Source organism: Phascolarctos cinereus, unplaced genomic scaffold, assembly GCF_003287225.1.
Source record: "Phascolarctos cinereus isolate Bilbo 61053 unplaced genomic scaffold, phaCin_HiC Scaffold_726;HRSCAF=1367, whole genome shotgun sequence".
In the NCBI taxonomy this organism is placed as follows: domain Eukaryota; kingdom Metazoa; phylum Chordata; class Mammalia; order Diprotodontia; family Phascolarctidae; genus Phascolarctos; species Phascolarctos cinereus.
Genome location: NW_027556098.1, coordinates 410,657,061 through 410,683,409, shown reverse-complemented (window position 1 = coordinate 410,683,409; position 26,349 = coordinate 410,657,061). Strand labels below are relative to the sequence as shown.

Here is a 26,349-nt window from a genome sequence, read left to right as displayed (position 1 = left end):
AGCAATGTCACTATTAGATCTGTTTCCCAAGATGGTTAAGGAAAATGGAAAAGAACCTACATGCTCTAAAATGTTTATAGCAGCTCTCTTTGGGATGCCTCTCAATTGGGGAATGGCTAAACAAACTGTAGTATGTGTTTATGATGGAATATTACTCTGCTGTAAGAAATGATGAGCTCAATTATTTTAGAAAAGCATGGAGAGACCTCCACAAAATAATGAAGAGTGAAATGAACAGAACCAAGAGAACACTGTATACAATAACAAAAGTATTGTTTTTAGAACAACTTTGAGTAATCAAGTCATACCATTAAAAATACCCAGATTAACCACAAAAATCCTATGAACGAAGATGCTGTTTGAATCCAGAAAGAGAACTGATATATGTGTATATGTATATGTATGTATGTATGTATACACATACAGATTTGGATCTAATGGTAGCTATCTCAAACTCTGGAGTAGGGGGAGGGGAAAAAATGTTACATGATAACTTTGTTGTATATGGGAAAGGAATAGCAAGTTGTATGGAATGTATCTGCAATTTCGGTGCAATTATCTGTTTTTCTATGGAAATGTTATGGAAATGCTTGGGTTTTTTTCTTAAGTTCAGAATAAAATAAATAAATTTTTTAAAAAATAAATTAAATGGCCTTGTAGCAATTGTTGTGGTAGCAAAAACCTGGAAAGAAAGTGGGTTCCCAGACAAAAAAAAATAAAAATAAACTCTCCCCTTGGCCCTACTATTAATCAGCATTGATTGAATTCCTACTAGGTATCAGGCATTGGGGATTCACAGACCAAAAAATGTATTAATGTAATAGAATAGCACTATACAGTAAGAAATGATGGATGCAAAAAATTCAGAGAAACCTAGGAAGAGCTGCATGAATTGAAGCAGAGCAAAGCGGAACCAAGGGAGCAATCTGTAGTAGGCTCGCATGTAAGTGAAAGCTTCCTAAAATGCAGCTGAACTGTGAGAAATGGGAAAAACCAGTGAAGGCAGAAGAAAAGAAAGAGAAAACGAAACAAACCTCCTCCTCCTTCACGGTGAAGGGGTGGAGACTAATAGAATAGAGCATCGTTATCAGATTCAGTGTCTGTATCAGACATTTTTACTGATTTGTTTTTCTTGGTCACTTGGGAGAGCTGGCTCTCGAGGTGGGCAGGATGGGAAATGACTGTGACACATGTACAAAAGAAATCCATAAAATTGATTTCTGAAAATAAACCCAGTGACCTTTTCTCAGTCCTCAACCTTTCTGTTCTCTCTGTAGCATTCAGCCATCCCCTTCTCTCCGGATTCTCTTTTCTCTCCAGGTTTCTGTGACACTCTTCTCTCCTGGCTCTCCTCCTACCTGTCTGGCCCCGCCTGGTTCATCATCCAGATCCCTCTCCTTAGCTGTGGGTGTTCCCCAAGTCTCTGTCCCAGGCCCTCTTCCCTTCTCTCTACATGCACTGTCGGTGACCTCTGCTCCCCTGGGCTTAATTATCATCTCTATGCAGATGACTTCCAGATCCATCTGTCCTGCCCCTTGCTCTCTCCTGAGCCGTCCTGCTTGCGAGACATCTTCATAGACACCTCAAAATCAGTATGTCCAAAATGGAAGTCATTATCTTTCTCCCCAAACTCTCTTCTCCTTTTAACATTCCTATTTCTGGCAAAACCAACATTCCAGTCATACAGTCTCACAACCTAGAAATTATTCTCAATGAGTCGCTTTAACCCCTATAGCCAATCAATCAATATGTCAGTCAATAAACATTATTAAGTACCTACTATGTGCCAGGCACTGTGCTAAGTGCTGCCTGATCCTCCATGTGTTTCATAACCCATCCCTCCTTCCCACTCATCCCATAAAGCCCTGTCACTCAGGGCCTCACTAGAGAAGCCTCCCTCCTGGTGTGCCTGCATCCAGCCTCTTACTTTCCAATCCATTCTCTACACCGTTGTCAACCAGATCTTTCTAGCACCTATCTGACCATGTTACTCCTTTTCTTAATGGGTTTTGATGCTTTGTATACCTTCTAGGAAAAGGGAGATAAGAACTGAACTTATAATTTCAGTGATCTAGGGAACTGCCAGGTAAGAAAACTGCCTCCACCTTTTCTAAGGTCTAAAATCTTCCAAAGTTTAGAAAGCTGCCTAGAATACAGGAGAAGCTAAATGACTTGGCCAGAGTCATGCACATCAAAAGCAGCACTTGAGCCCAGGTCTTCCTGGCATGTCCACTAGGTCAGGCTCAACTTCAGAATCCTCTGCTTCGTATTTAACGTCCTCCACAATCTAGGTCCAGGCCATCTCCCCAGGTTTACACGTGACTCTCAACTTCATGCAGCCTCACTGTCTCAAACTGACCTTCTTGCAGTTCACTATTTGGGACGTTTCCTCTCCAGCCACCATGCCTTTGCACAGGCTTCCCCTCCACCCACCTGCCCACCCCTGTTCTAGAGCACCCTCCCTCTGTAGCTCATTAGCTCCCTTCAAGGCTCAGCTCCAGCACTACCAGAGGCCTTTCCAGATGCTCTCAAGTGTTAGCTGTGCACAGACATCTAAAATCACTTCATACTTACAACACCTCCTTGGTCAGACTTGTCTTTTCTTTGGCACATTCCTCTATTTTTCACACAGAAGGAGCCCAAGGGACAAAAGAATCTGTGGCATGTGCCACCCTCAGGGGATTAACATGACTGGAGCTGCCACGATATCATTTAGCTGCTGAGCTCTGGAGGCACACATTTTAAAACTGAACCTTTCTATATAGGGCTGGACTGGTTTTTTCTCACCTGGGGCAAGTGGCCTAAAAATCAGGGATGGGGGAAGAGGATGGACAGACACCCCACCCCCAAGTCCCTAGAAATAAGGCCACTCTATTCCCCTTCACACTAATTATTCTTGATAAGTAGGTCCGAAGGTTAGTTGTTTCTTCACATTTGGCATTCAATTAAGAGACTTGATTTCTGGCAACTGGACAGAGGTGGGAGGAAGAGAGAGACAGAGAGAGAGAAAAGAGACAGAGACAGAGAAGAAAGAGAGAGACAGAGAGGAGAGACACCAAGAAGAGACAAAGAGACAGAGACAGAAAGAGACAGAAAGAGAGACAGAGGTAACTTTGATAAGCCACAGATAAGTGCTTTGGGGATGCAGTCTGCAAGAGGACATGAAACCACTCCCCCCACAAAAATTCCTCAAATTTCCATGAGAGCTAGAAGACACATTAGGGATAACAGATTTTGAGCTGGAAGGAGCCTTCAAGGTCATCTAGTCCATCATCTTCTTGAAGAAAGCACAGAGGCTCAGAGGGTGAAGGGACAAATTTCCCTGGGACCACATGGAGAGTATGTGTCAAGAATAGGATTTGAAGCCCAGTGACTTGGCCACGGTCATACCGGTAGGACTCGAACTCCAAACCCAGAAGCCTTCCCATTGTACCACCATGTAGATCACTTCCTTGATTTTTACAAAAAAAGGAAACCAAGACCTGACAGAGGGAAGGTGATGTCCGAAAGGAAGATTCATCCAACTCTCACTGGGATTGAGGCCAACCTCCTTTGTCTAATACCCTTATCTTACAGCGGAGGAAACTGAGGTCCAGAGGTTTCATGCAATCAGAGACTAGAATCTCATTTTTGTGATTCCTAGGCCAGCACTGTCAATTAGGCTGTTGAGGCTTGGCCTCCCTTAGGGAGTAAGCTAGGATGGTGACTCCTTGGTCTCATGGCTCCAGATAAGCTGCTAAAAAGAAAGATGGACCCTCAATCCTTCCAGATGTACTCTGGCCTAAAGCTCGTCCCCTATCTCCTGTCTCCCTGTCCAAAGGAAAATTTGAGCAGCTTGCGCAGGAAAACCATCAGGGAGAAGAAAAGATCCTTGGTGTGGGAGGCCTTCCAGGAGGGGTTAAGGCTCACCCTTCTGCCTGCTCTCAGGCCTCCTCTCTCCAGGAGCCAATTGCAAGTGGCTGGGATTGGGGTTTTTTAGGGGGTGGGGGCAGGAGGGGTGGGTTTTTCTCCCTAGGGAAGGAGAGGTGATCCAAGGCAGCCCTGACCATTGTCAGCACTTGGCCCCCTCTCCTGACCCAAGCTACAACTTTGACTTCATGGACGACAAGCCCAAGAGAGACAACATGGACAATGACATCACTGCAAGGTCCGTGACAAGAGTGGCTCTGGTTATGAAACAGGAGATACTCCTCTCTCTCCTGGGCATCTAACTAACAACAACAATAGCTAGCACTTAGTGCTGAGCGCTTTACAATTATTATTCCATTTGATCCTCACGACAGTCCTGGGAGGTGGGCGCTATTATCATTCCCATTTTACAGATCAGGAAACTGAGACAAACAGGCTAAGTGACTTGTCCAGGATCACACAGCTAGTAAGTGTCCTAGGCTAGTTTTGAACTCCGATCTTCCTGACTCAAGGATACACTGAGAAATGAAGCTGGCCCTGAGGCAATGGCTGGCTAGACAAGAATCACACCAGCTAAGTCCTGGAGGAAGACCTGGGAAACCACACCTGAGACACAGGGGTAGAGAGCTGCCTGACACAAGTATAGTTCCTTCATCAGTGTACATGACCACCAACACTATTTTGAGAGGAGACACCCTGGTCCTGGCCTAGATTGGCAGAAGGCATGGAACAGGAGTTGTTTAGACAGTGAAAAGCCAAGGTGAAATGTGTAATGCCTCATCACAAGGCCCACAAACTGCATTGTTCTGATGAGGCTAAGTTATCAGCCTCCTGAGAGAGGATAACAGCAGTTACAAGTATAAAATTCTGTTTTAATGCACTCTTGTGAGTCTTTTGTCTTTTACCATTTGTTTATAGAAAATAAATACCTGTCCCATGCCTGATTTATATTGCACACTGAGTATCTTTCTACTATCTTCTTAGGAGGACCCTAGACATAAGCCAAAAACCTATACCTTAAACAATTTCCCTCCATGGCACCAGAGTGAAGATGTAACAAGCCAACATGTATGAGAAAAAAGAAACCTAGGGGACAGCTAGGTGGCGCAGTGGACAGAGTACCGGCCCTGGATTCAGGAGGACCTGAGTTCAAATCCGGCCTCAGACACATAACACTTAGTAGCTGTGTGACCCTCGGCAAGTCACTTAACCCCATTGCCTAGCCAAAGAAAAGAAAAGAAAAGAAAAGAAACCTAAACTCCCTTTCCTTAAAAGCCAAGCTCTCCTAGGAATGAACCTGGTCCAGACCTCCTGTGTCCAAAGCAATGAGCTTCCTTAGGGAAAAGAAAATGAATAGTGTCCCTAGTCCCTTAATCCCAGCAGCAGGCTTTTTTTTTTAATTAGCCATTTATGTAGATTTTGAAGAAGCATCTGAAGAAATGTAAGCTTTTTTTTTTTAGTGAGGCAATTGGGGTTAAGTGACTTGCCCAGGGTCACACAGCTAGTAAGTGTCAAATGTTTGGTCTGAGGCCGGATTTGAACTCAGGTCCTCCTGACTTTATGGTCGGTGCTCTATCCACTGTGAAACCTAGCTGCCCCAAAATGTAAGCTTCTTGAGGGCAAGGACTATTCTGTTTTTGTCTTTGTGTGATAAAGGACTAGCTAGTAAAGCAACATGAATGAATTTGCTTTTTCCATATGGGTTACAAAGAGCATTCACAATATTCTCTGACTGATTCCAGTTTAACATTGTGAATCTTTTTGGAATGTAGTTTCCAGCCATAAGTGACTGAGGTGCTAATACTGTGGTGATGAAGAATTTCTAATTGGCCTTCCAGTTAGAACTTATGACTGGGTTAGAATTGAATTTCTAATGTTGAAAACTATCTTTACATGTAATTGGAAAAAAAATACTATTAAGTGGGGGGAAATTAAATTTTAAAAGAACTGAATTTACCTACAGAAAGATATGCACATATATACAGTGCTTAGCACAATGTCTGGTACATAGCAGGTGCTTAATAAATGCTTATTGACTGACTGGCAGAGATTCATATGACCCTCTCTCAGCCCTTTTCCCATTTCTCTCTTCCCTGATGACTTTTGGGTGAGGAAGGGCTACTATAAATCTTCAGGTGGGGAGAGGGCAGCAGCTACAGCAATTTTATCTCCCCTCCCAGCTGCTATATGTCCCTGAACACATGGTGCCTGTTTCTTTGATTTTTATTCTGTTCTGATCTTAGGTGAAAGAATATCTGGACACAGAATAGAACAGATTACACCTTCGTAAACTTCAAATGATCAGAACCATAAGAGGTCTCCTCAGCAAGCAGAGATAATAGCAGAGACTAGTGGAGTCAGCCAATAGTAACACCACCTGAGTTGGGCAGGAAGGCCCTGAGGAACCACCTGATTAAATCTAGCAGTGGGTTGATCCATCAACCAAAGCTCTATGTCCTGCAAGGAGTTAGAACAGATAAACAAGGAAGCCACTCCTCCATGAGTAATGCCACATATGGAGACTGGTTGATAGAAGAAAAGGACTCCTCAAAGCAGGCGTCATGAGGCACCCCTCCTCTGCACAGGTTCCCTATACGTCTGCCTCTGAGCCCTCTGTCTCCAAGGACTGAATGTGTACAAGTGGGAGAATGTGCTCTGGGCTTGGGGGATGCTTTTGTACATCTCTCTTCTCAGTAAATATCCCTCTGTTAATGCTAATTGATGTCAACTGGTTAATCGATATTGGGAGAAGTACTCTAGGTAGAGACTCTCAGACCCCCTAGAACTCTAAGGAGAGCACTAGTCAACTGACACTCTGGGAACCCAAAATGTCAGCGAATGTGAGAGCTGGGAGAGAGCCCAGAGGGGACACCCCATGTGCATCCTTGCACCAAGGACAGTGCTTGACACAGGAAATGAGCTGAAGAAATGCTTATTGGTTGATTAATTAATAAGAGATGGTTAGCCATCTGTTATTGGTACCATTGCATAATGTCAAGTGATCTAGAGCAGGGCTGAAGCACATCAGAGGACTGATCAGGGTAACAGACAAGAGTGGCTCAGGATGAGGTGTGGATGGGTTCCCCATGGATGACACAGAAGATTAAAGAACACAAGCAGAACTAGAGGAGGTCTCAAGTCTCTTCCAGCCCTGATAGCTTTTTTTAAATGAATTTTTCTTGATATCTTTTGTTTGTCAAACACCCAAATTTTACCTAAATTTCCCCCTGTATTCCTCCCCTTCACCCTTCCTAGAGATCCATCCCATACAATAATTAATGAGAAAAGAAAAATGAGGAAGAGAAAAAGTGAGCAAAAACTTATCTCTACATTGAAAAGATATCTGACAAAATGTAGTGTTTCAAATTTACGGGACCCTCCACCTCTGCAAAGGAGTTTTGGCGGGGGGGGGGGGAACTTCTTATATCTCTTCTCAGGAGCCAAGCTTGTTCTTTGTAATTTTACAATTTTCTTTTTTTTTAAATGATTTTATTTATATCCTTCAGGGCTTTTTAAAAACATCATCAGAATTTTTCCCAGTATCCCTCTCCCTCCCCTTTCTCCTCCCATATCATATAACAAATAATACTTTTAAAGAAGAAAACAAAAAACAAAACACAAAAAAAGAAGAAACAGAGGGAGAGGAAAAGAATCAGCAAAAAATGACTGGTACATCAGAAAACAGCTGCACTATACCACACTGATGGATCTCTCACCTTTGCAAAAGAGCAGAGCTGAAGTATCTTCTGATCAACTCTTCTTGGGAGTCATGCTTTTCTTCGTAATTTTGCAACATTCACTTTTGATTATTTTGTGGAAATTGTTTTTTCCCTTTAGGTTGCTGAAGTCGTGTATATTGTTTCCTCGGTTCTCTCTGTATCAGATTGGGTATATCTTTCCACAATCTCTTCATTCCTCAGATTTATCCTTTCTTAGAACACAGTAATATCCTGACACATTCATGAACCACAGTTAATTTAGCCATTCCCCAATGAATAATCATCTGCTTTGTTTCTACTTCTTTACTACCACAAAAAATAAAATACTGCTATAAATATTTTGGCGCATACGGAACCTTTCTTTTTATCAATGACTTCCTTATTTTTATGCCTGCCAGTGCAATCTCTGGGCCAAAGGGTAGGAACATTTTAGCCACTTTGTTCTCATAATTCCAAATTGTTCTCCAGAATGCTTGTACTGACCAAGTTCCACCAAGAATTCATTAGTGTGTCTATCTTGCCACAACCTCTCCTATACCCATCTGCCAGTTCTTCCAATTTCAGGGCATGAGGTAAACTCTCTGGGTTGTTTTGATTTTCATTTTCTTATTATTAGTGATCTGGAACCCACTTGCCTACGGTTGTTAACAGTCTGCAATTCTTGAGTGTAACCTTAGTCCTTAAAGCCTGTTGATATGGGACTCACTCCTCACTGGTGATAGGAATGCCCTGCACTGAGTGAGGAGCAGGGCAGAGTCGGTAAGAGCTGAGAGGCCAATCCCCTTGAAGTCCTCTTCCTTCACCCTCCTCTGCAATCTAGTGACCCCGGCTGGTGTCACCAGTGACTTATCGTACCTCAGACAAGACCTTGCAGCTTTCTACCCACTGCCTTTGCTCGGCCAGTCCCCAGGCCTGGAATGCCCTCCCTCCTCATCTCCACCTCCTGACTTCCCTGGCTCACCTCGGGCCCTGGATAAAAGCCCATTTTCTACAAGAAGCCTTTGCCATCCCCCTTGATTCTAATGCCTTCGATCTGTTGAACATCTCCAATTTATCCCATGCAGAGCTTGTTTGTACACACTTGTTTACATGCTGTCATCATCGAGAGTAGGAACTTCTCCTGCCTTTTGCCTCTCTTTGTATACTCAGCACTTAGAACAGTGCCTGGGACAGAGTAGGTACTTAATAAATGCTTACTGACCGATTCCCAACTCTGACATTCTCTGCTCTAGGTTCCCTCCAGCTGACAGTCCCTGTTCTAGACTCGTCCCCAGCTCTGGCCCTCCCAGTTCTGACATTCCATGGTCTAAGCCCCTTCTCTGCTATTCCTTGTTCTAGATTAACCCCACAGCTCTGATATCCCATGTTCTAAGGCCCCTCCCAGTCTTGACATTCCATGGTCTAAGCCCCCCTCCCCAATTCTGACATTCTATGGTCTAAGCCCCACCTCCCCCAGCTCTGATATTCCTTGTACTAGATTCGCCTCAGCTCTGACACGCCTTGCTCTAGAGTCACCTCCCAGTTCTGACATTCCCTGCTCCGAGGGCCCTCCCAGCTCTGACATTCCCTGTTCTAATGCCCCCAAGCTCTGATATTCCTTGTACTAGATTCGCCTCAGCTCTGACACGCCTTGTTCTAGAGTCACCTCCCATCTCTGACATTCCCTGCTCCGATGGCCCTCCCAGCTCTGACATTCCCTGTTCTAATGCCCCCCAAGCTCTGATATTCCTTGTACTAGATTCGCCTCAGCTCTGACACGCCTTGTTCTAGAGTCACCTCCCAGTTCTGACATTTCCTGCTCTGAGGGCCCTCCCAGCTCTGACATTCCCTGTTCTAATGCCCCCCAAGCTCTGATATTCCTTGTACTAGATTCGCCTCAGCTCTGACACGCCTTGCTCTAGATTCACCCCACAGCTCTGACATCCCATGTTCTCAGAGCCTCCCGGCTCTGACGTTGCACCAACTCTATAAGATGCTGGAGCTGGTTAAGTGTTTTGGGATCCTGTGGTGGAGGAGACGTCTTGATCTCACACCCCCAGGGTTCTGGGAGGTCCATCCCTACGCTGGGGACACAGCACAGTGGGGCCGGCAACCTTCAGGCCTACTTCGCCTCAGGGTTGTTATGGAGCATGGGGGAAGGGAAAAACCAGCTCTGTCTCCCCCTTTCTCCTCCCTGGGGCGTGGTCTTCCCTGGCCACGTGACCCTTTGGCCCCACCCCTCCAGCCCAAGTCCAGGATGGAGCTGCGTGATGACGGCATCCTCCTGGTCAGACCATATAAGTGGTGGGAAGAGGGCAATGTGGGGGTCGTTTCCTGCAGCACCGTCCCAATCTCCCCGTAGGGGTCTGGATTAGAAGAAAGAGGCCCTTGTCTCTTCAACAATTTAAAATTCTCTGTTATCTCTTCCCTCCCGGGAGATACGTCCGCTCCTTCCAACGTACCCCTTTTCTCTCCTTGTCCCCCTTTCCGACCCCACGCGGTGGCGCGACCCGGCTTGACGCATTGCAGGGAACCTCGGACCAATTGGCGAGCCCCTCTCATTTCCTCTGCCATTGCGGGCCAATGACGGCTTAGTTCACACGGTGAGGGGGGGAAGAATCGTGTCACGCACGAACTATTGGTGCCCCTCCGCCAAGCCCGCTACGGCTGAAAGAGCGCAGAGAAAATAGTCCCTGGGCCGCGGACGGGGGCGGGAGTGCGCACCACCCCAAGGATAGATCCGGCTCGGGCCGTACTGACTAGGGCTGGAATGGGGCGGGCGGAGGGATCCTGCACCGCAGTGCGGCGCTGAAGCGGGGAGGGAGGGCATCTGGTGGGGGCGGGGCCGGCGGACGGACGGGCGGGGCGCAGGCGCAGGCGCGGGCTGGGCGGCTGTCGGCGGCGCGCGCTGCAGTTTCTAGTGGCGCGAGCGCGCAGCGGCGGCGGCGGATCCGGCAGGAGCTGTGCCCCCTGCTGCGCTCGGAGCCTCGTTCCCAGCGCCGCGCGACCCCCGCTCCTCCCTCCTCCTCCTCTTTCCTGTCCTCTTCTTCCTCCTCCGGTGCCCAGAGCGCCCGTGCCCCGCCATGGTGAGTGTGCGCGGAGGGGGGGGAACCGTTAGAGTGGGGGAGGGGAAGGCGGGGGGGGGTCATGGTCAATGTTCGCCCGCGAGGCCCCCGGGGTGGTCTGGGGGAGAAGGATGGTCAGTTCAGTATCCAGAGGACCTGGAGTGTGGAGGAAGGAGAAGAGCTGACTTGGGGGGGGGCGCTGATGATGGGGGAAGGGAGGTGGGGGGGAGGGGTAGAGATGAGAACCCCGGAGGGGCGGGGGAGGGAGGCTAGCCTCGGTCTTAAGGAGCCGGCGGGGGTCCCAGAGGACCCCAAGAAGGCTGCTTGGGGGAGGGAGGGGCAGGAGCGGACTCTGGGCTCGAGCAGCACGGATGTCAGTGTCTGACAGGGAGGAGGGGGGGAGGGGTGGCTGATTTCCAAGCTGGAGGAGCCGGGGGGGGGGGGTGATGGGGTGTGCGGAAGGGGGAGGGGGAAGCTGTGCTGATGGAGTTTTGGAGGGAGGATGGTCTGGGGATGGCAGAAAAGAAAAAGAGACGAATTGGGGCCGGGGGGATGGGCATGAACTTGGGGTGCGGAGCTGTTGCACTCTATTAATAGGGAAGACCCCCTGGATGCTTGGGGCGGGGGACCGAGTAAAGATGTTCTTCACTGGCGAGAGGAAGGCAGATAATAGAACCCTGACTCTGGCAGAGAATTCCATTTGAGGACAGATGGTTGGGGTGGGGTGGAGATGGTTCTGAAGTGGGTGGGGTGACCCGTTATTGGGAATTGAACCCTGAAATGGAGATTGGGAGCCTGATAAGAGGATCCCTAGGGAGGGGGGGAGGGGCAGAAGAGTTTGGTGCTTGGAAGGGTGGGGGAGGGTTAGACTGACAGGGAGTGGGGAGGGAAGGGGAAGAAGACAGCAGTTGAGGGTTGAACCCTGACAAGGAGGAACATTTAAAGGGCTGGTGGATTGTAAGTGAAGGAGATGGCTAGTCCCTAAAGGGGGGGTTGAAGACAAGGGTGGGACCTGGCTGGAGCTTCTGACCAGGAGAACAGTTGAGACCCCTGGGCTGGGGATTTGCGTTATTGTTGGGAAAGACCACTGAGAGTTGGTCTCTGGGGAGGGGAGCTAGTTCTGACCAAGAGAAAACCCTGGAGGGAGAGAGGGGAGGGTTTGGACCCTAATGGGGTTGAATCTCGAGGGGCAGCTGGCTAGTGTACATAGAATGGGGAAAGGGATTCATTCTGATGGGGCTCTTGAGGATAGTTGGTTCCAGATGAAGCAGCCACCAGGGTGAGGGATTGTTCCTATCAGAGAGGAGAAAGATTTACCTGAGAGAAAGGTTGGGTGTCTGGTTCCTAGAGATCAGAGAAGATGGGAAAAGGTTGGTCTTGGGGAGGGAGGGCAGACACTGGTTCTGAGGGAGAGTCCAGGAGAAGGGAGCCAGTGAAGGTGAGCATTTAAAGAAGGAGGCAGTATTAGTCCCTGACAGAGGACCTTGGCAAGGAGGGGGGCCCAGTTGGTTGCTAAGTTTGATACTGAGAGGTTACGCTTGGACCATGGTGGAGTTAATTGATTAATAGGTAGAGAGAGTTGCCTGAGGTTTGGGAAGGACAAAAACAACTCAGAAAAGGATTAGAGGAGTGGTAGTTGGGGTGGGGGGAGTGGTACTAAAAGGACTCTGGCAGAAGTGGTTGGTTTTTGCCAGGAAAAGAGGGGGCATTTGAACCCTTGGGAAGAAAAAAGATTGTATGGAAGGTTAAGCCTAGACCTTGAAGAGGATGGTGATGATTAGAAAGAGAGAGCAGTCCCATTTGTTGGGGGAAAGGATCAGAGCAGCCTTGTGGAAGTGAAAGGGAGGGGGAAGACGGCAGAGGCTGAACCCCTGATTGGCTGAGGAATGTTGGCTCCTCAGGTGTTGGGGGCAGTTGGTATATTGAGGGGAAAGGGAAAAGAAAGAGGTGACAGTTAATCCTTCAGGTAGGGGTGGGATGATAAATTGGATCCTGGAGCCTGGGACATGGTTGGTGTCTTTGCAGAAGGAATTGAAAGAGGGGAGAGAGAGATCCCATGTGTAATAGGGAGGAAGACGGAGGGGTTGAGGAAGCCCTGAGCAAGGCACTGGGATAAGAGAGGAGCTCGGCAGGCCCAGAAGTGGAGGGGGGAAGGGAAGGGGTGAAGACAACAGTCTTCTCTTCTTGGAATTCTTGAGGTGAAGGGCAGGGGAAAGAGACTAGGGAAGGAGGATGGTGCTGGATGAAGGCTCAGAAAGGGAAGGGCCTGGGGGAGGGGGGAGAATCTGGGTGGGAGGCAGGCTGAGCAGAGAGGAGGTGGAGTTGTGGGAATGATGGACAGGGCTTGGGTGTTAGCAAGTGGATGAAGGTGCAAGTGGTCAGGCTGAGGTACAAACTGAGAGTGTTTGGGAGAATATTCCAGGTTACAGAGAATGAATTAGGGGAGTGGAAGGGGCGTAGAGCTAACAGATGGGTTTTTCATGGGAATTGAGTTTGTGCCAACAGTGAGGTTTTAAGGATAGTTTGAAGCATAGGCCCTGCCCACTTGGGGGGGGGGGGCCAGAGTGTTAGATAAACAGGCCTGGGTAGGAAGGACTCTCTTTGGTACAATGAGGTGGAATTGAAAATTGAGGACTGAGATTGGGGGAAGAGGTTTAGAGGTTGGAGGGGGTTTTCTGGAAGGTTGGAATAAAGGATTTCCAATCTGGGGTGGGGGGGTCAGGGCTTTGGGAGAGAGGAGGTCAAGCACAATGGAATTTGGCCAAGTGAAGGAGCTAGTGGGTGAAGTTGCCCAGGGTAGCATCCAATAAAACTGAGGTTTGAGGGGGAGAAAAAAGAATAAGGGTTCATGGGGAAGCCTGGAAGACCTCCTCCCAGCAGAGGAGGGCTGGCTCCCTCTGCCCAAGGGGAAAGGCTGGCATTCTTGTCCTGCTGCATGCAGCCTGCAGCCCCACGGTCTTGCCTATGTCCTCTGAAACAGCCAACCAACGTGGTACCTCCTTTCTCCTGGTCCTGAGGGTTGTCTGGGAATCTAGTGCCCATCACTTGTTGGCTGTGGTACCTGGTGCCTGGTGTCAGACTTGGACCAGACTGCCAGTGAGATTTTTCCCAAGGAACTCTCCCCTCTGATTCAGTGATAGGCCCTAGCCCCCTCACTAGAGGAGGTGGAGGGGGTTATTGGGACTTGACCCGTGGTGACTTTCAGAACACCCCACCACCACCAATTGACTTAAGGAGCAGTCACGCCACCGATAAGGCTTCTGGCCTCCCAAGCCAAGCCCTCTTGGCCTCCTCCTGGGCCTAGTCATGCATAGAATGTCAGACCTGAGCAACAAACTTCGTCAAGCTCCTCCATTTTCTAGCTGAGGAGACCGAGATGGTGAGTGACTTGTCCCAGATGTTTGTTTCCTCCTTGGCACAGCTAGAACTTTGAGAGAAAAAAGGAAGAATCGTTCTTCCCCACTCTGCGACACGCCCCCGCGCCCTCCCCACACACGTACCCAAAAAAACCCTACATTCCCGTCATGCTGGTATTGGCTGAGAGAGAAGCCTCACTTGCCTTGGGCTCCCTCCTCTCTCCAGCAGCACTCTTCTGAAAGAAGGCTCTGAATCCTGCCTGGTGCCAGCTTCCAGGGTCTTCCACCTCAGAAGCACTTCTGGGGGGCCCACAGCAGGTTGCCTTGTCGTCACTGCACTAGCTTCCACTTGGGTGGGAGGGAAGGAATCCTTTCCCCTGTGGGGGCTTTGGTCTAGCCTGCTGACCTGCTCCCTGGATGGCCTGAGGGCCCTGCCTCAGTGTCTGCTCTCCCCCAGTACCTGTGGCACTTGGGGCCATTCCCCATCCTTTCAGTCACCCAGCTTAGAGACTAGAATATGGAGGTAGGGAACAGCAGGCTGGCTCTGCCTCCTACAGCCTTCCCTCCCCAACCCCCTGCAGCACTGGCCCTGGCCAGGGAGCCATTGGCCTGCTCACAGTAAAGTAGTGTTGGACTAGCATGTGTCTGTCAGGAGAATTGACCCTACTTTTGCTCCTTTTCCTTTCTGGCATGGGCCTTGATGAGAAGCCCTGCTTCCCTCGCTCCTTCTGTGATCTCTGTCCTCAGGTGTCGGGATGGAGGGGACCAGGGCAGATTCTTTTGTCTTTTAGAAGCTGGAGCCCATTGAATGAGATTGCAGGCCTCTGAAGGGCTGCTGCCCTGGCCTGGCCTCCTCCAGCACAGCTCAGCTGCTGGCACTGTGGCCTCCATGTGGGGGCAGGAGAAGAGGGCAGCTCTGGCTAGTGAGGCTGGAGAAAGGCAAGGCCTTCTCTTCCCATCACCCTGGCTTCTCTTCAGAATGGCTCATTCTGTTCCCCTCCTTTCCTCCATGACTTGGACATCCCTCCCATTCTGCTCAATCATGCCTTGTTTTCTGTGGGTCTGAAGTCTCCTTTTCCCAAAGGGAAAAAAAAGAAATGATATCTGTTATAGCCATAGGAGCCTTCTTACCACTGATCTTGAGAGGAAGTTTGGGGCATTGTCTGAGCCAGTGATCCAAGCGGAGCGGGCCCCTGTACAGCGTCTTGTGGGGCCAGGGCAGAGATTCTGAGCTGCCTCTGAGGAATTCTGGGCCAGCAGCATGGGCCGGCCCTTCGCCTAGGCATCACTGTACTCAGTTGGCTCTTCCCCCCATTCTGTGACCTGGCTTGCTTTCAAGCATCCCAAAGTGCATTCCTGCCCCAGGAGGAGGGCCCCTGCAGTACAGCACGGACCAGCCTCAGCCCGGCCTGACCTGTCGGCTTGGGATGGCAGCAAGGGAGAGAAAGGGTTAAAAAGCACTGCAGTGTGGCGAGGGAAGCCAGCTCAAGCCTGCAGTGGCTGCCACTACTGCAGTCCCCTCCCTGACAGCTGCCCCTCAAGTCTGAGGAGAACGGAACAGCACTCTTCCCTGGCCCTCCAGAGAAGGGGGTGGGGCGGATCGAGCAGGCCCTGCCCCTGCCTGCTAGCCCAGATGGGGCTCAGCCCCCAGCCCTGGAGTGTGGCAGTCCTGGAAGAATGCTTTACCCTTAGGCTTCCTGTTATACGCAGGCAACACCGGGACAGGATTTGGGTTAATGGTGCAGGTCTGTGCTGCCACTTCCACTCCCTCCCCCTGCTCAAGAACTGACCTGTTTCAGTTTGGCAGAACCTTCTAGACCTGCTTGCTTAGGCCTCTCGGGAAGAAGCTCCCTGCCTCCTCAATGACACCGTAAAGGCACAAACTCATAGCTCAGGGAGGCTTCTTTCCCCTTGAAAATGCCGTTGCTGGGAGGAGGGAGCCCTTTTCATCCCCCCCACACACACCTTCCACCACATCATGGCAGAATACCTGCAGGAGCATGCAGTCCCACCCCCACCCATCAGTCTCTCCATTCTATACAAATGATCCAGAACTGAATTTCCAACCTATATAGCCCTTGACCTTCTGAATAGCTCCAGAAAAGGCTCTGCCCCTACCCCAAGCCCCTTGCCACCCTCCCCCCAGCTGCTTTGTCCCCAAGAGGGACGCTGACTTCTCTCTGCATTTCATCCTGAGGAGGTGGAAAGGAGAAATTCTTTGAAGAATTGGGGGGGGGGGGTTGATGATGGCTGTGAGCCAGCCCAGTGACAGACTCCTCTTTTTGGTGCTTTTCCAGGCTGACCAGCTGACTGAGGAGCAGATCGCAGGTGAGTCCTCCTCCCCCGCTCCCCACACCCTCCAGGGACACATTTGCAACTAAGCCAAGTGTCTCCCAGCCCCACGATTCCTGTAACCCTGTTGTTATCGCCTGCCTGCTAGCCCTGGGGAAGGGGCAGGAATGCCCCTGGGACTCTGCTGCGCACTGTTGCTCCCTCCAGCACCTTGCACAGAGGTCCTGGGGACGTGCTCCCGTTGCCAGACACCTGGGAGGGCGGCAGTGGCAGTGTCTCATTTCACAGCTGAGGACCCCGAGGCTTGGAGGTGCACCAGCTTAGCCACCACCACAAGGCAAACCCAGACCTCCTTAGCCCCACTTTGCTGTTCTTTGTGCTGCGTGCTGCCTCTTAAATGCTGTTTGCTGAGTGACTGTAGCTGGACATCACCAGCGAGCCACGTCCTGACTGCCATGTTGAGTGAAGCTCATTCATGACTTGGGCTCTGGGACTCCCTGTGTTAGGGCACCTTCAGCCCCAGCAGGGTAATGGTAGAAATCTGGTTCCGTGCTTCTCATTCACTTAGAAAAGCCTTCTCTGAGCATGTGTCCCAGGTGGAGATCTGACCTGAGGTTATTCTCTCTGGGCCTGCCTGGCTTCTTGGAGCTGTGGTCACCTTGGCTTCCCTCCATCCTCACCATGTGGCTTATGTGGCCAGGAGTCCAGGCCCTCAGTCATCATGTCGTTGAGCATTCCTTAAGAACAGTGAACCTGTAGGACACAGGCCGTGCTCTAGAGGACCCAGTGGGCTTTGGCAAAAGTATGGTGATGCTATCCTGAGTGAGACAGATAGTGAGAGCCAGCAGGCACGTGGGAACAGCTGCGTGAGGTTTGCCTGCCCAGCCACCACCACTGGTCCTCCTCCTCCTCCTCTCCCCACGCATATACACCTACCTCTTCTTTCCCTTTCCTGGTTAACAAAACACCCCCCTAGACAATACCCTTTGGGGAATGGCAACTGAACATCTCCTATTCTCAGCAGCCCTGAAGAGGAATTGGGGGTTCAGGAGCATCTGGTGCCAGAATGAACCCAGTGGGAAGATAGGAGCCATGTGCCCGCCTCCCTGCTCCCATCCTAGCCCCAGCTGCAGCCTTCCCACTCAGCACCCAGCAGCTTCTCATCCCTCTGGCTCGGCAGCCAGCCCACCCTCCCCACGCACTGTCCGTCCATCCATGCACCGCTGCCGCCCACCCCCATACCTCACCACAGAGAACTGCCAGCTCGGCAAATGGAGGAGGGGGGACAGGAATCTGGGTTGGCAAAAGCGATTACATGGGTTGCATCTCCTTGGGCTTCATCTTAGGGACTGCTGGTACCTCTTGTGGCCTTCTCTCTCAACTTTGGAAAGAGGCTGGGTAAAGATAAAGGCTAAAAACTATGCATCCAAAGTGGTTTGGAATTGCCTACTCTCTCCCCAGGCCTAGAGCTGGGCTGGGGCCCACTGCTCAGGTAACCTTAGGGGTAATTTGGCCCCGGAGGAGTCAGTGGAGCCGGTTAGGGGCCAGGGTCCTTCGAGAGGCTGTCACACAGATACTTTTGAACGCTGAGGCTGGAATTGGGTTCTCTTCCTCTTGACCTGCTCTTAACAGTGAGGGTGGTTAGGGGGGACGGGATTCTTGTGCCAGACCGAGCTGACACACAGCTTGTATGTAATGAAATATCCCTTCCACCTCTGACCCTGTGCTCTCGCATTTCAGAGTTCAAGGAGGCCTTTTCCCTGTTTGATAAGGATGGAGACGGGACCATCACCACCAAGGAGTTGGGGACGGTGATGCGATCCCTGGGTCAGAACCCAACTGAGGCTGAGCTCCAAGATATGATCAATGAGGTGGATGCAGATGGTGAGCCCTGCGGAAGCTGGGTGGACGGGTGGGCCCGTGGGCACCCCTCGTACCCCTGTGCTGGAGTTTGGCATTTCCAGCCTGGGGCCAGAAGTCATCTCCCAAGTGCCAGCTGAGAGCATGGTCTGTGTTGTTGCATTCTCAACTCTGCTAACCTGAGCACCCACTTCCAGGAAATGGGACCATTGACTTCCCTGAATTCCTGACCATGATGGCAAGGAAGATGAAGGACACAGACAGTGAGGAAGAAATCCGAGAGGCATTCCGTGTCTTTGACAAGGTGGGCAGATGGTCTCCAGTGTGCAGGGCTCCCTTCTCCCCCACGCCTGGGCCCTCCCTCAGGCTGAGTCGGGAGCACTGGCCTGCACTACGGGGTCACTTTGAGAATTAAATGAGGTGGTGCATGGAAAAGTTTGGGGAAGTGTGGAGGCGGCACTTGTGTGCAGACATGAGGCCTTTTCTCATCTGCTCCTCCAGGATGGGAATGGCTACATCAGCGCCGCAGAGCTTCGTCACGTGATGACCAACCTTGGGGAGAAGCTGACTGACGAGGAGGTGGACGAGATGATCCGAGAGGCGGACATCGATGGTGACGGCCAAGTTAACTATGAAGGTGTGTCTGCCCCTCCATCGCCCCGACCCAGGGCTTAGGCTGAGCCCGAGGCAAGTCGGGCGGCAGCTAGTTGGGAAGGCAGAGGGTTGGTTTGTGGGAGCTACCCTAGGTGCGGGCTTCCCAACATCCGTGACATCCTCCAGCATCCCTTGCCCGTGTCCTAGTTCACGGAAAATGTCAGAGGCGCATTGTGCCTTCAGCGAGCAGGCTGTGGGGCTCAGGCCCAGAGTCGGTTCCCCAGGCCTGATGCACGTTCCTTCCCCTGTCTTGTCTCTGCAGAGTTTGTACAGATGATGACCGCGAAGTGAAGGCCCCGGGCAGCTGGTGATGCCCGTTCTCCTTTGATCTCTCTTCTCTCTCGCGCGCTCTCTCTCCGACACTCTTACTCGCATAACCTGGTTCTAAGCCAACCCTGACTGACGACTGAGAATCCGACATAAAGCAACACGAGATTTGTCCCAAGCTGCATGACTGCTCTTTGATCTCCCTTCATTCTTCCTTCTCTGCCCTTGGACATCCCAGCACCTGAGCTGACCCCTCAGACACACCCTTCCCCACCCCAAAAAACCACACAGGGGATCTCTGCCTTCGTGGCTCTCCGTGGGTTTCCTCCTCTCCCTTTGATTTCTCACCCTGTTTTCGGTGGCCAGTGCTGGCCCCGTGCTGGGAGCTGCAGCAGAGTGGGGAAGAGTGTCACACCCTACCTGGGGCAGGAAAGCCAAACCCTTTAGATGTTTGCATGCGTCTGGCACTGTGGTTCTGTGTTCAAAACCTTCTGGGGGGGCCATGGTGAAAGGCCTAGAGGAGTTCCAACATGAGGTCTTGGGGTGGGTGGTAGGTGGGCATGAGGAAAATGTTTGAAATCAAAGAGAAGGGAATTCCAGACACTGGTTGGGGGTAGGACGGGTAAAGGAAATGAGGTAGGGATGGACAACATTACAAAACCCATTGGCTTTTCTTCCCAAATAATCCAGCGATTGGCTCGACCAAGTTTTGGCCTGTGGGAGAGGAGGGGAGAGGTGTCCCTGCTCCCTCGGCACCTTGTATAAATTGTAAATGTCCATACTCCTAAAGCAGTCTCTTGAGCTGTTCTGTAAATATCTGGTGCTAACGTCCCCCGCCGCTCTCCCCACCCCTGCCGGCTTTTCCGCTCCGGTCCCGCTCCAGTCCCGCAGTTTGAGTGAACGTGTCAGTGGTCGCTTGGCAGTGTGCTTGACTCTGATCTGTTTTTTTCTTCTTCGGACAAAATCCATATATAGCTTGGGGGTGGGGGGTGACCCAGCTCCCATTCTTGATCATAGCTGCAATAAGAGCGATGTAGGAGCCCCCACGAGGGCCCGTCCGTGCTCCCCCTGCCCGGCCCACCGCGCATCTCTAGTGACTCGCGCTTGTAGCTGTGTGGCGCTCACGTCTGTTGCTATGTCTCTGCTAGTCATTCCCTCACTCCGCTGCCAGATAGCATGATCAGCAAACTCTCTTCTTACCAACAGCCGTTTCTCTCTTAATTAACGTTTGGGATGAGGAAGGAGCCATAGGCAGACTGGTCTTTTTTCCTCCTTAGGTTCTTCTTTCCCTCTCTCTCCCTCTCACACCCCCAACCCCCAGTGCCCAGGTGGATCAAACTGACCCTTCTCAGGCCTGACACGAGATTTCTCTCTCCTGAACCACCCCCTGGTGCCTTCCTCCCAGGGGAAGGGGAGGTGGAAACCCGGCCAAGGGCCATGGTGGGCAAGCAAGGTGGGATGAGGCTATGGCTATTGGGGAGTGGTTTTATTTTGTTTTGTTCTCTTTTTTAAACCGGGCAATATTGTGTTCAGTTCAAGCTGTGAAGAAAAATATAGATCAATGTTTTCCAATAAAATACAGTGACTACCTGGGCTGGCTCTCTTCCCCTTTTGTGATAATTCACAGGTGGAGAATGTTTTTTGCTTTACAAAGGGCTTTTCCCACAAGAGCCCTGTGAGCCGGGCCAGCCTCCCCATTTTCCGGATGCAGAAATGGGACACGGAGAGATTCTGCTCAGATTTACGTCACCACCGGCCACTTCCCTTCCCCCCAGGGCCCCAGCCAGGAGCTGAGCACGTCGTCCCATGCCTGCCTTTTTCTGAGCTCCCTTCCTCCTCCTTGTCCCCTCTAGCATGCCGTGTTTGCTTTCCCTCCTATTGTTTCATGGAAGTCGGCCTGTCTCCCTATCGAAATTATGAGCACCCATGTCAGAGCTGTATCGATTTCTTGTGTCTCTAGTACCTACACTAAAATACCTTCAAAGCTGTTGTGCAGTTGTGTCTGACGTGTGGTAATGCCATTCGGGGTCGAGTGGTTCACCATTCCCTTCTCCAGATGAGGACCCAGGGTCCCACAGCTAGTGAGAGTCTGAGGCTGCATTTGAATTCAGATCTTCCTGACTCCAGGCCCTCTGTATCCAGCGAGCCACCCAGCTGCCCAGAACAGTTTCCAAATTGCTACTGAAATGGCATGAACTGGTTTTAATCTAAATAGTTTTACAGTTTTGCTCTGGACCATGAAGTGGGTAATACAAGTGTTAGCCAAATTTAATAGATGAGGAAACAGGCTCAGTCAGGAATTCAGTGGTATGCAAGGACCTCCTGAATGAAAAGGCCTTGTGATCCAAGTTTATTGAACAGGCACTGATCAGAGAACACTGTGCCTGTGCGAGGCACCTTGGAGAATACAGTGAAGCACGATACAGGACTTAATTGCATGATAACTGTGTCCATTGAGGAGTAAGTGGTGGAACTCCAGGGTGTGAGGTCGGCAGAGGCAGCTGCCCAGAAGGGGCCCAGCAGCAGGCTGATAGACTGGAGGGACGAGTCGGATTTGTATAAGGGTTAGTAAAGGTAGAGGGCACTCGGCCACCCCAGCACCACAAGGGGATGGGCTGCCCACATCCCCTGGGACCGGAGACCTTTTGCCCCTTGTCAGGCAGGGAGGGGCCTGGCTGCAGAGACACAGCTCCAACAAGCTGATGAGAAAGGCCCTGATTTCCAAGACAGACAAGTTAGGAGTGGATCAAGAAGTGTCCAGTCCTTGTTTCTTCTGCCACAAAGTGCCATTCTTCCTCTACTGGGAGGAATGGTCAGGGGTCAACCCCAGTGGGCTTCCTGGAGGTGAGTGAGGCAGCCAAATTGAGGGGGAGGGGGCCAGACGGTAGGTGGAAGGGTTAGTAGATGGGGGTTAGGGCCTAAAGGTTGGAGAGGCCAAAATGGAACAAGATCGTGGGATATAAGGCCAAAAGACTCCTGGCGGAGCTCTGCAAGGGACTTCGGAGCTCCTTTTGTCCAATCCCTCAGGTCCTAGGGAAGCAGTGTCAGTCACCCAATTCACTGGGACTCAAAGCCCTGAGGGCAAATTCAGCCTTTACTATGCCATATTTCTTGCCGGGATCTTAGAGACCATTGGGTCTAACTCTCTCCCTTATTTTACAGAGAAGGAAACTGAGGCCTGAAAAGGTTAAGCCATTTGCCTTTTTGCTAGACACCCAGGAAGCAACTGTGGGCATTATTTGCTTCTGGGGGAAGCTAGCCGGGGCCTAGCTCGGCTGCGGGAGTGGACGTGGCCTGTGGCTGCTGCTGGACGGCTCCCTCTTTCACCCCAGCGTGCAGCCTGACCTCTGCTCGTGCAAACCTCCGGGAGTGCCTGCGCCGCGGGCTGCTGTTACCTAGGAGCCCTTTGATGAGTATTTAAACAGACAGAGAGCCTAGAAGCGGAGGCTAGAAGGAGCCTTGGATAAGTCTGCAAGTACCGGCCAGATCCCGGGAGGAGCTGGGGGTGCGCATGCGGAATGGGTGCCTGGGCTCTGCCCTCAAAGGCCTCACTGTCTGCGAGGAAGGACCGGTGCAGGGTCGTTTTGGGAGGGGGGAGGGCGGAGGGCGGAGGGCCACAGCATAACTGGACGGGCCCTGACGCTGAAGCTTGAAGGGAACTGATGGAGCCTTCCGGGCGTGGGGAGCAGCCTTCATTTTACAGATGGGAAAAATGAGGCCCGGAACATTAGCCGCATCTACGTTTAACTGCCCCCTCCCCCAAACAAAGTCTAAGCTAAATAAACAATTAGTGAATGATAGGGAATGAATTGTATCCTCCCCGACCGGTTCCTCGAGCGTAGTGTGGAGTCCCGTGGGCTGGAGGAGAGGGCCATGAGCTGAGTGCTTTGAGATCCCTCTCCAGCGCTCGAAGATTGGACCGATCTCCGGGTGGCCAGCAGAGGGAGGCAGTCGCCAAGCAGAGAGCCTCGTGCAGCCCCAAGGATCTGGGGCCCGAAAGGCCTCTAAGGGCAGAGCGTCTCTTGCACAGCTCTCGCCCCGGACCCCGCCACGGTTGGTTCATTGGTTGACTGAGAAAGTCCATGCCCGGCCCCGGGCCCTACGATCCCTACTTAGGAGCTCCCCGGCTCCCAAGAGGAGCCGTGTATGGGGAAGTCAGCTCCCGACCGACTCCTCCCGAATCCCACTCCAGCCCCACCCCCCAAAAAAACCCAGCCCGCCTCCAGGGGTGTGCTTCCCAGGCCTGCCCTCTCCAGTCAGGGCCCCACCCTGCCACGCCCAAGAGCTATGAGTAGGTGCGATTGCGCATTCCCCTTCCCTCTGTGCTGGATCTCTTTTCTTGCCTTGTCTCAGCTTCAATGTCCTGTGATTCCTTCCAGGTGGGACTTTTGGCTCAGACTCTGGTCCCACTGTACTTATCCATCTTCTGCCCCGTGGTTCCCTAACTTAAAACCCCAGCATGCCACACTTCAAAGGGACCGTGAGAGACCATCCTGTCCTACCCTGTCATCTGACAGATGACAAAACTAAGGCAGAGAGGGAAGGAAGGGACTTCGTATGGTAGTGTGATACATTCAAATTTTATCAGCCATTACCCTGAAGTGGTTTTTCCTCTTGCCAGCGTTCAGCCTAGCTCTTTTCGTCTGACTTTCAAACACCCCCAGTCACAGACAGGGAAAAGAGCGCTGGGATTGAGAGAGACGATCCCTGCGTGCTCATCCTGGCTTGGGGCCCTGGACCAATCACAGCCCACCCCCCCCAAGGACGTCATTTTTTACACATTTTTACTTATGTGAGCCTCACACTTATGATGTAGGAACAACACGGAATTATAATCCCCAATTTTACAGATGAGCAAATAGGATCAGAGGTTAAATGACTTATCTAGGGTCACACAACTGATACACCCTAGAGATGGTATTTGAATCCAGGTCTTCATGACACCATGTTCAGTACTGAAAAGGCTGGTCAAAGAGTGCCCCCTAGTGGCCAAAAGGAAGCCTGTGCTGCGGAATCACGCAGCTTGGTCTGAAGAATGTGCTGGGCCTAAACCAGCCAGGCTGAAAAGGACTAGGCACATCGCAGAGGGTGGAGCCCACATGGTCCGGAAAGGGGAAGTGGGATTCATCTGTCAAGCTGTTTTCTTCTACTCACCCTCCAGCCAAGATGCCAATTCACCATCCCCTCTGGTGCCCCAGATTAGGGGCTGTGCCTCCAGCCCCTTCCTTGACCCCCAAAGGCATGCAGAGGTCTAGAAGAGACCTCACTCACTTTGGGGTTCACAGAAAGGAACTGTGAACTTGGGGAAAAGCATAGAGGTTAGAAGGGCTTGGGCTGAGGCTGGAAGCCTATCCTCCACCTCCATCACGCCAGGGCCATCAATGGACAATGGACGGGGAGAAATTGAGTGCTTTGAGATCCTAAGGGTTTCGCCCTGTGAATAGGAAGCTTGCGATGCTCATTCACCTGGGACTTGGATGCATAGTGCTTTGGGTCCCTTGGCCCACTTCCCAACATTTGGATGGGAACATGCTTCCATGTGGTCTATGAGCTACCTCCTCCCCTCCCCACTTTTGCCACCGCCCCTCTGTTTTCTTTCTTGTACTCTACCATTCATCAGCTTACCCCTACCCCCCTCCACCGCCCCAGCTCCATCCTCTTCCTCCAGTCATCTCCCAGACATTCCTTTCACCTTGGGGCACTTCATCTCCCCTAGGGAACAAACTTGATTAAGGACTAGGGATGGGGGTGGGGTGGCAGTATATGAGATGACTCTGGTGGGGGGAGCTGGAAGGAGCAACTTGTCTGATGGGGAAAGAAGCCCTTGAAATCTTGAAGTCTCCTGTACTGATGAGGGGGAGAGGCCCACCGCTGGGGAGGGTAGCAGGGAGTGGGGACCAGAGTTGGGGAATTAACACTGAGGATACAGAAGCCACTGAGAACTTTCCGGCTTTCCAAATATTTAGACAGTGAGATGGATAGGGGATGGAGGGCTGGGCTGGGCTGGACTGAGCTGAGCTGGGGCAGGGACCAGGAAGCCTGGTTATTTTGAGATCGCTATTCTTCCTAGGTTCCAGGAGACTTTTTCCCCTTCTTCTGTTGTCTGGCCTTCATGGGAGCAGCTACTTATGGGGTAATCCTAGAGGAGTGCTGAGGTGAAGCCCAAGATTGGAAGGTTTCAGAGACTCTGGCGAGCCAGATGCCAGGGTTCCTGGGCTGACAGTAAGGAAAGCAGACATGTCTGTCCCCTGTGTTCCCTCCTTCAGCTGAGCCCCACCCAGACAGCCAGTTGTGGCCCTGAGAATTTCATCCGCTTTTGAAGCTGGAAGCGTCCTCGGAAACTATTCCAACCCCTTCATTTTACATGTGAGAAAACTAAAATAGGGCAGGGACGTGGCCAGAGTCACACAGACGAAATGGAGAGTGGGAGATTTGGTCCACTTCTGATATCGTGGATTGGGGGGTGGGGGGCTGGCTCTGCCTTTGGTACCTGGAGGAGAACCTGCTTGTACCAACAGTCTGTCCTTCCTCCCATATCCCAAAAAGCCACAGCTCCCCTCCTTCACCCCACCCAGCCTGGCAAGAGCTGAGATGGCAAACGGAGGCTAGGGGATCAAACTTGGCAGGTGCCTGGTGTTTCATCCCTGGGTTGTGTCAGGAAAGGGGAAATTATGGACCTTAACAGCTGGTGGCCCCACGGGTGGGGCCCGGCGTAGGCAACAGAGCACGTGCTGGAGCCTTCGGAAGACAGCCTTTCTGAAGAGGATGAAAACCCAGGGGTCCAGGATGGGGTTGAAGGCACTGAAGCGGAAAGCAATGAGGTCTCCCAGGTCCTTGTGGTCAGGTTTGATGGCCTGCCTGAAGCCACGAATCTGGGAGAGGGAGGAGGGGCAGGGAACAGGTTAAGAAGACCTTGGGACAACTGGGGATCAGACCTCCTACTCCCCACTGTTTCTCAAACTGTCTTTTCGGCACCCAGGAGCCCTAGTTCCCAGTTCCCTGCATCTCCTTCCATTCTGAGCCCCTCTGGCCGCAAGACAGGATCGAAGGCATCCTGGGCTTCCAGCCCTCATGCCCTCCCCAGGAGTCAAACCCAAGCACCCAACAACTTCCCAAGGTAAGGAAACTGGGCCCAAGGGCAGAAGTAATTTACCCAAAGGTCACAAGGAAGGGGCAAATTACAAAAATTACCAAACATGTTTAAATCCGGGTCTTCTGACTAAAACCGTCCCTCACATACTTCCTCTC

General features: G+C 51.4%; 2 protein-coding genes across 3 annotated transcripts in view; one reads left to right on the top strand and one right to left on the bottom strand.

The window, feature by feature from the left end:
- Window positions 1–10,489: 10,489 nt before the first annotated feature.
- Window positions 10,490–20,694, top strand: CALM3 (calmodulin 3). Of its 2 annotated transcripts, XM_078145842.1 has the most exons (7): window positions 10,490–10,693; window positions 13,807–14,051; window positions 16,326–16,356; window positions 18,061–18,204; window positions 18,378–18,484; window positions 18,682–18,817; window positions 19,097–20,694. In XM_078145842.1, the coding sequence occupies exons 2-7, from the start codon at window positions 14,049–14,051 to the stop codon at window positions 19,123–19,125; spliced, it is 450 nt and encodes a 149-aa protein (XP_078001968.1). In that variant the 5' UTR covers window positions 10,490–10,693; window positions 13,807–14,048; the 3' UTR covers window positions 19,126–20,694. The 2 variants fall into 2 exon arrangements, with proteins under 2 accessions (XP_078001968.1, XP_020834166.1); XM_020978507.2 differs by lacking the exon at window positions 13,807–14,051 and having other exon boundaries at window positions 10,492–10,693.
- Window positions 20,695–25,040: 4,346 nt separating this feature from the next.
- PTGIR (prostaglandin I2 receptor) overlaps window positions 25,041–26,349 on the bottom strand; it is a 3,152-nt gene continuing 1,843 nt past the window's right edge. The window contains exon 2 of the mRNA XM_020978506.2: window positions 25,041–25,973. Within this exon, the coding sequence (XP_020834165.1) occupies window positions 25,740–25,973 (234 nt within the window). The 3' untranslated portion in view covers window positions 25,041–25,739. The remainder of the gene's footprint in view (window positions 25,974–26,349) is intronic.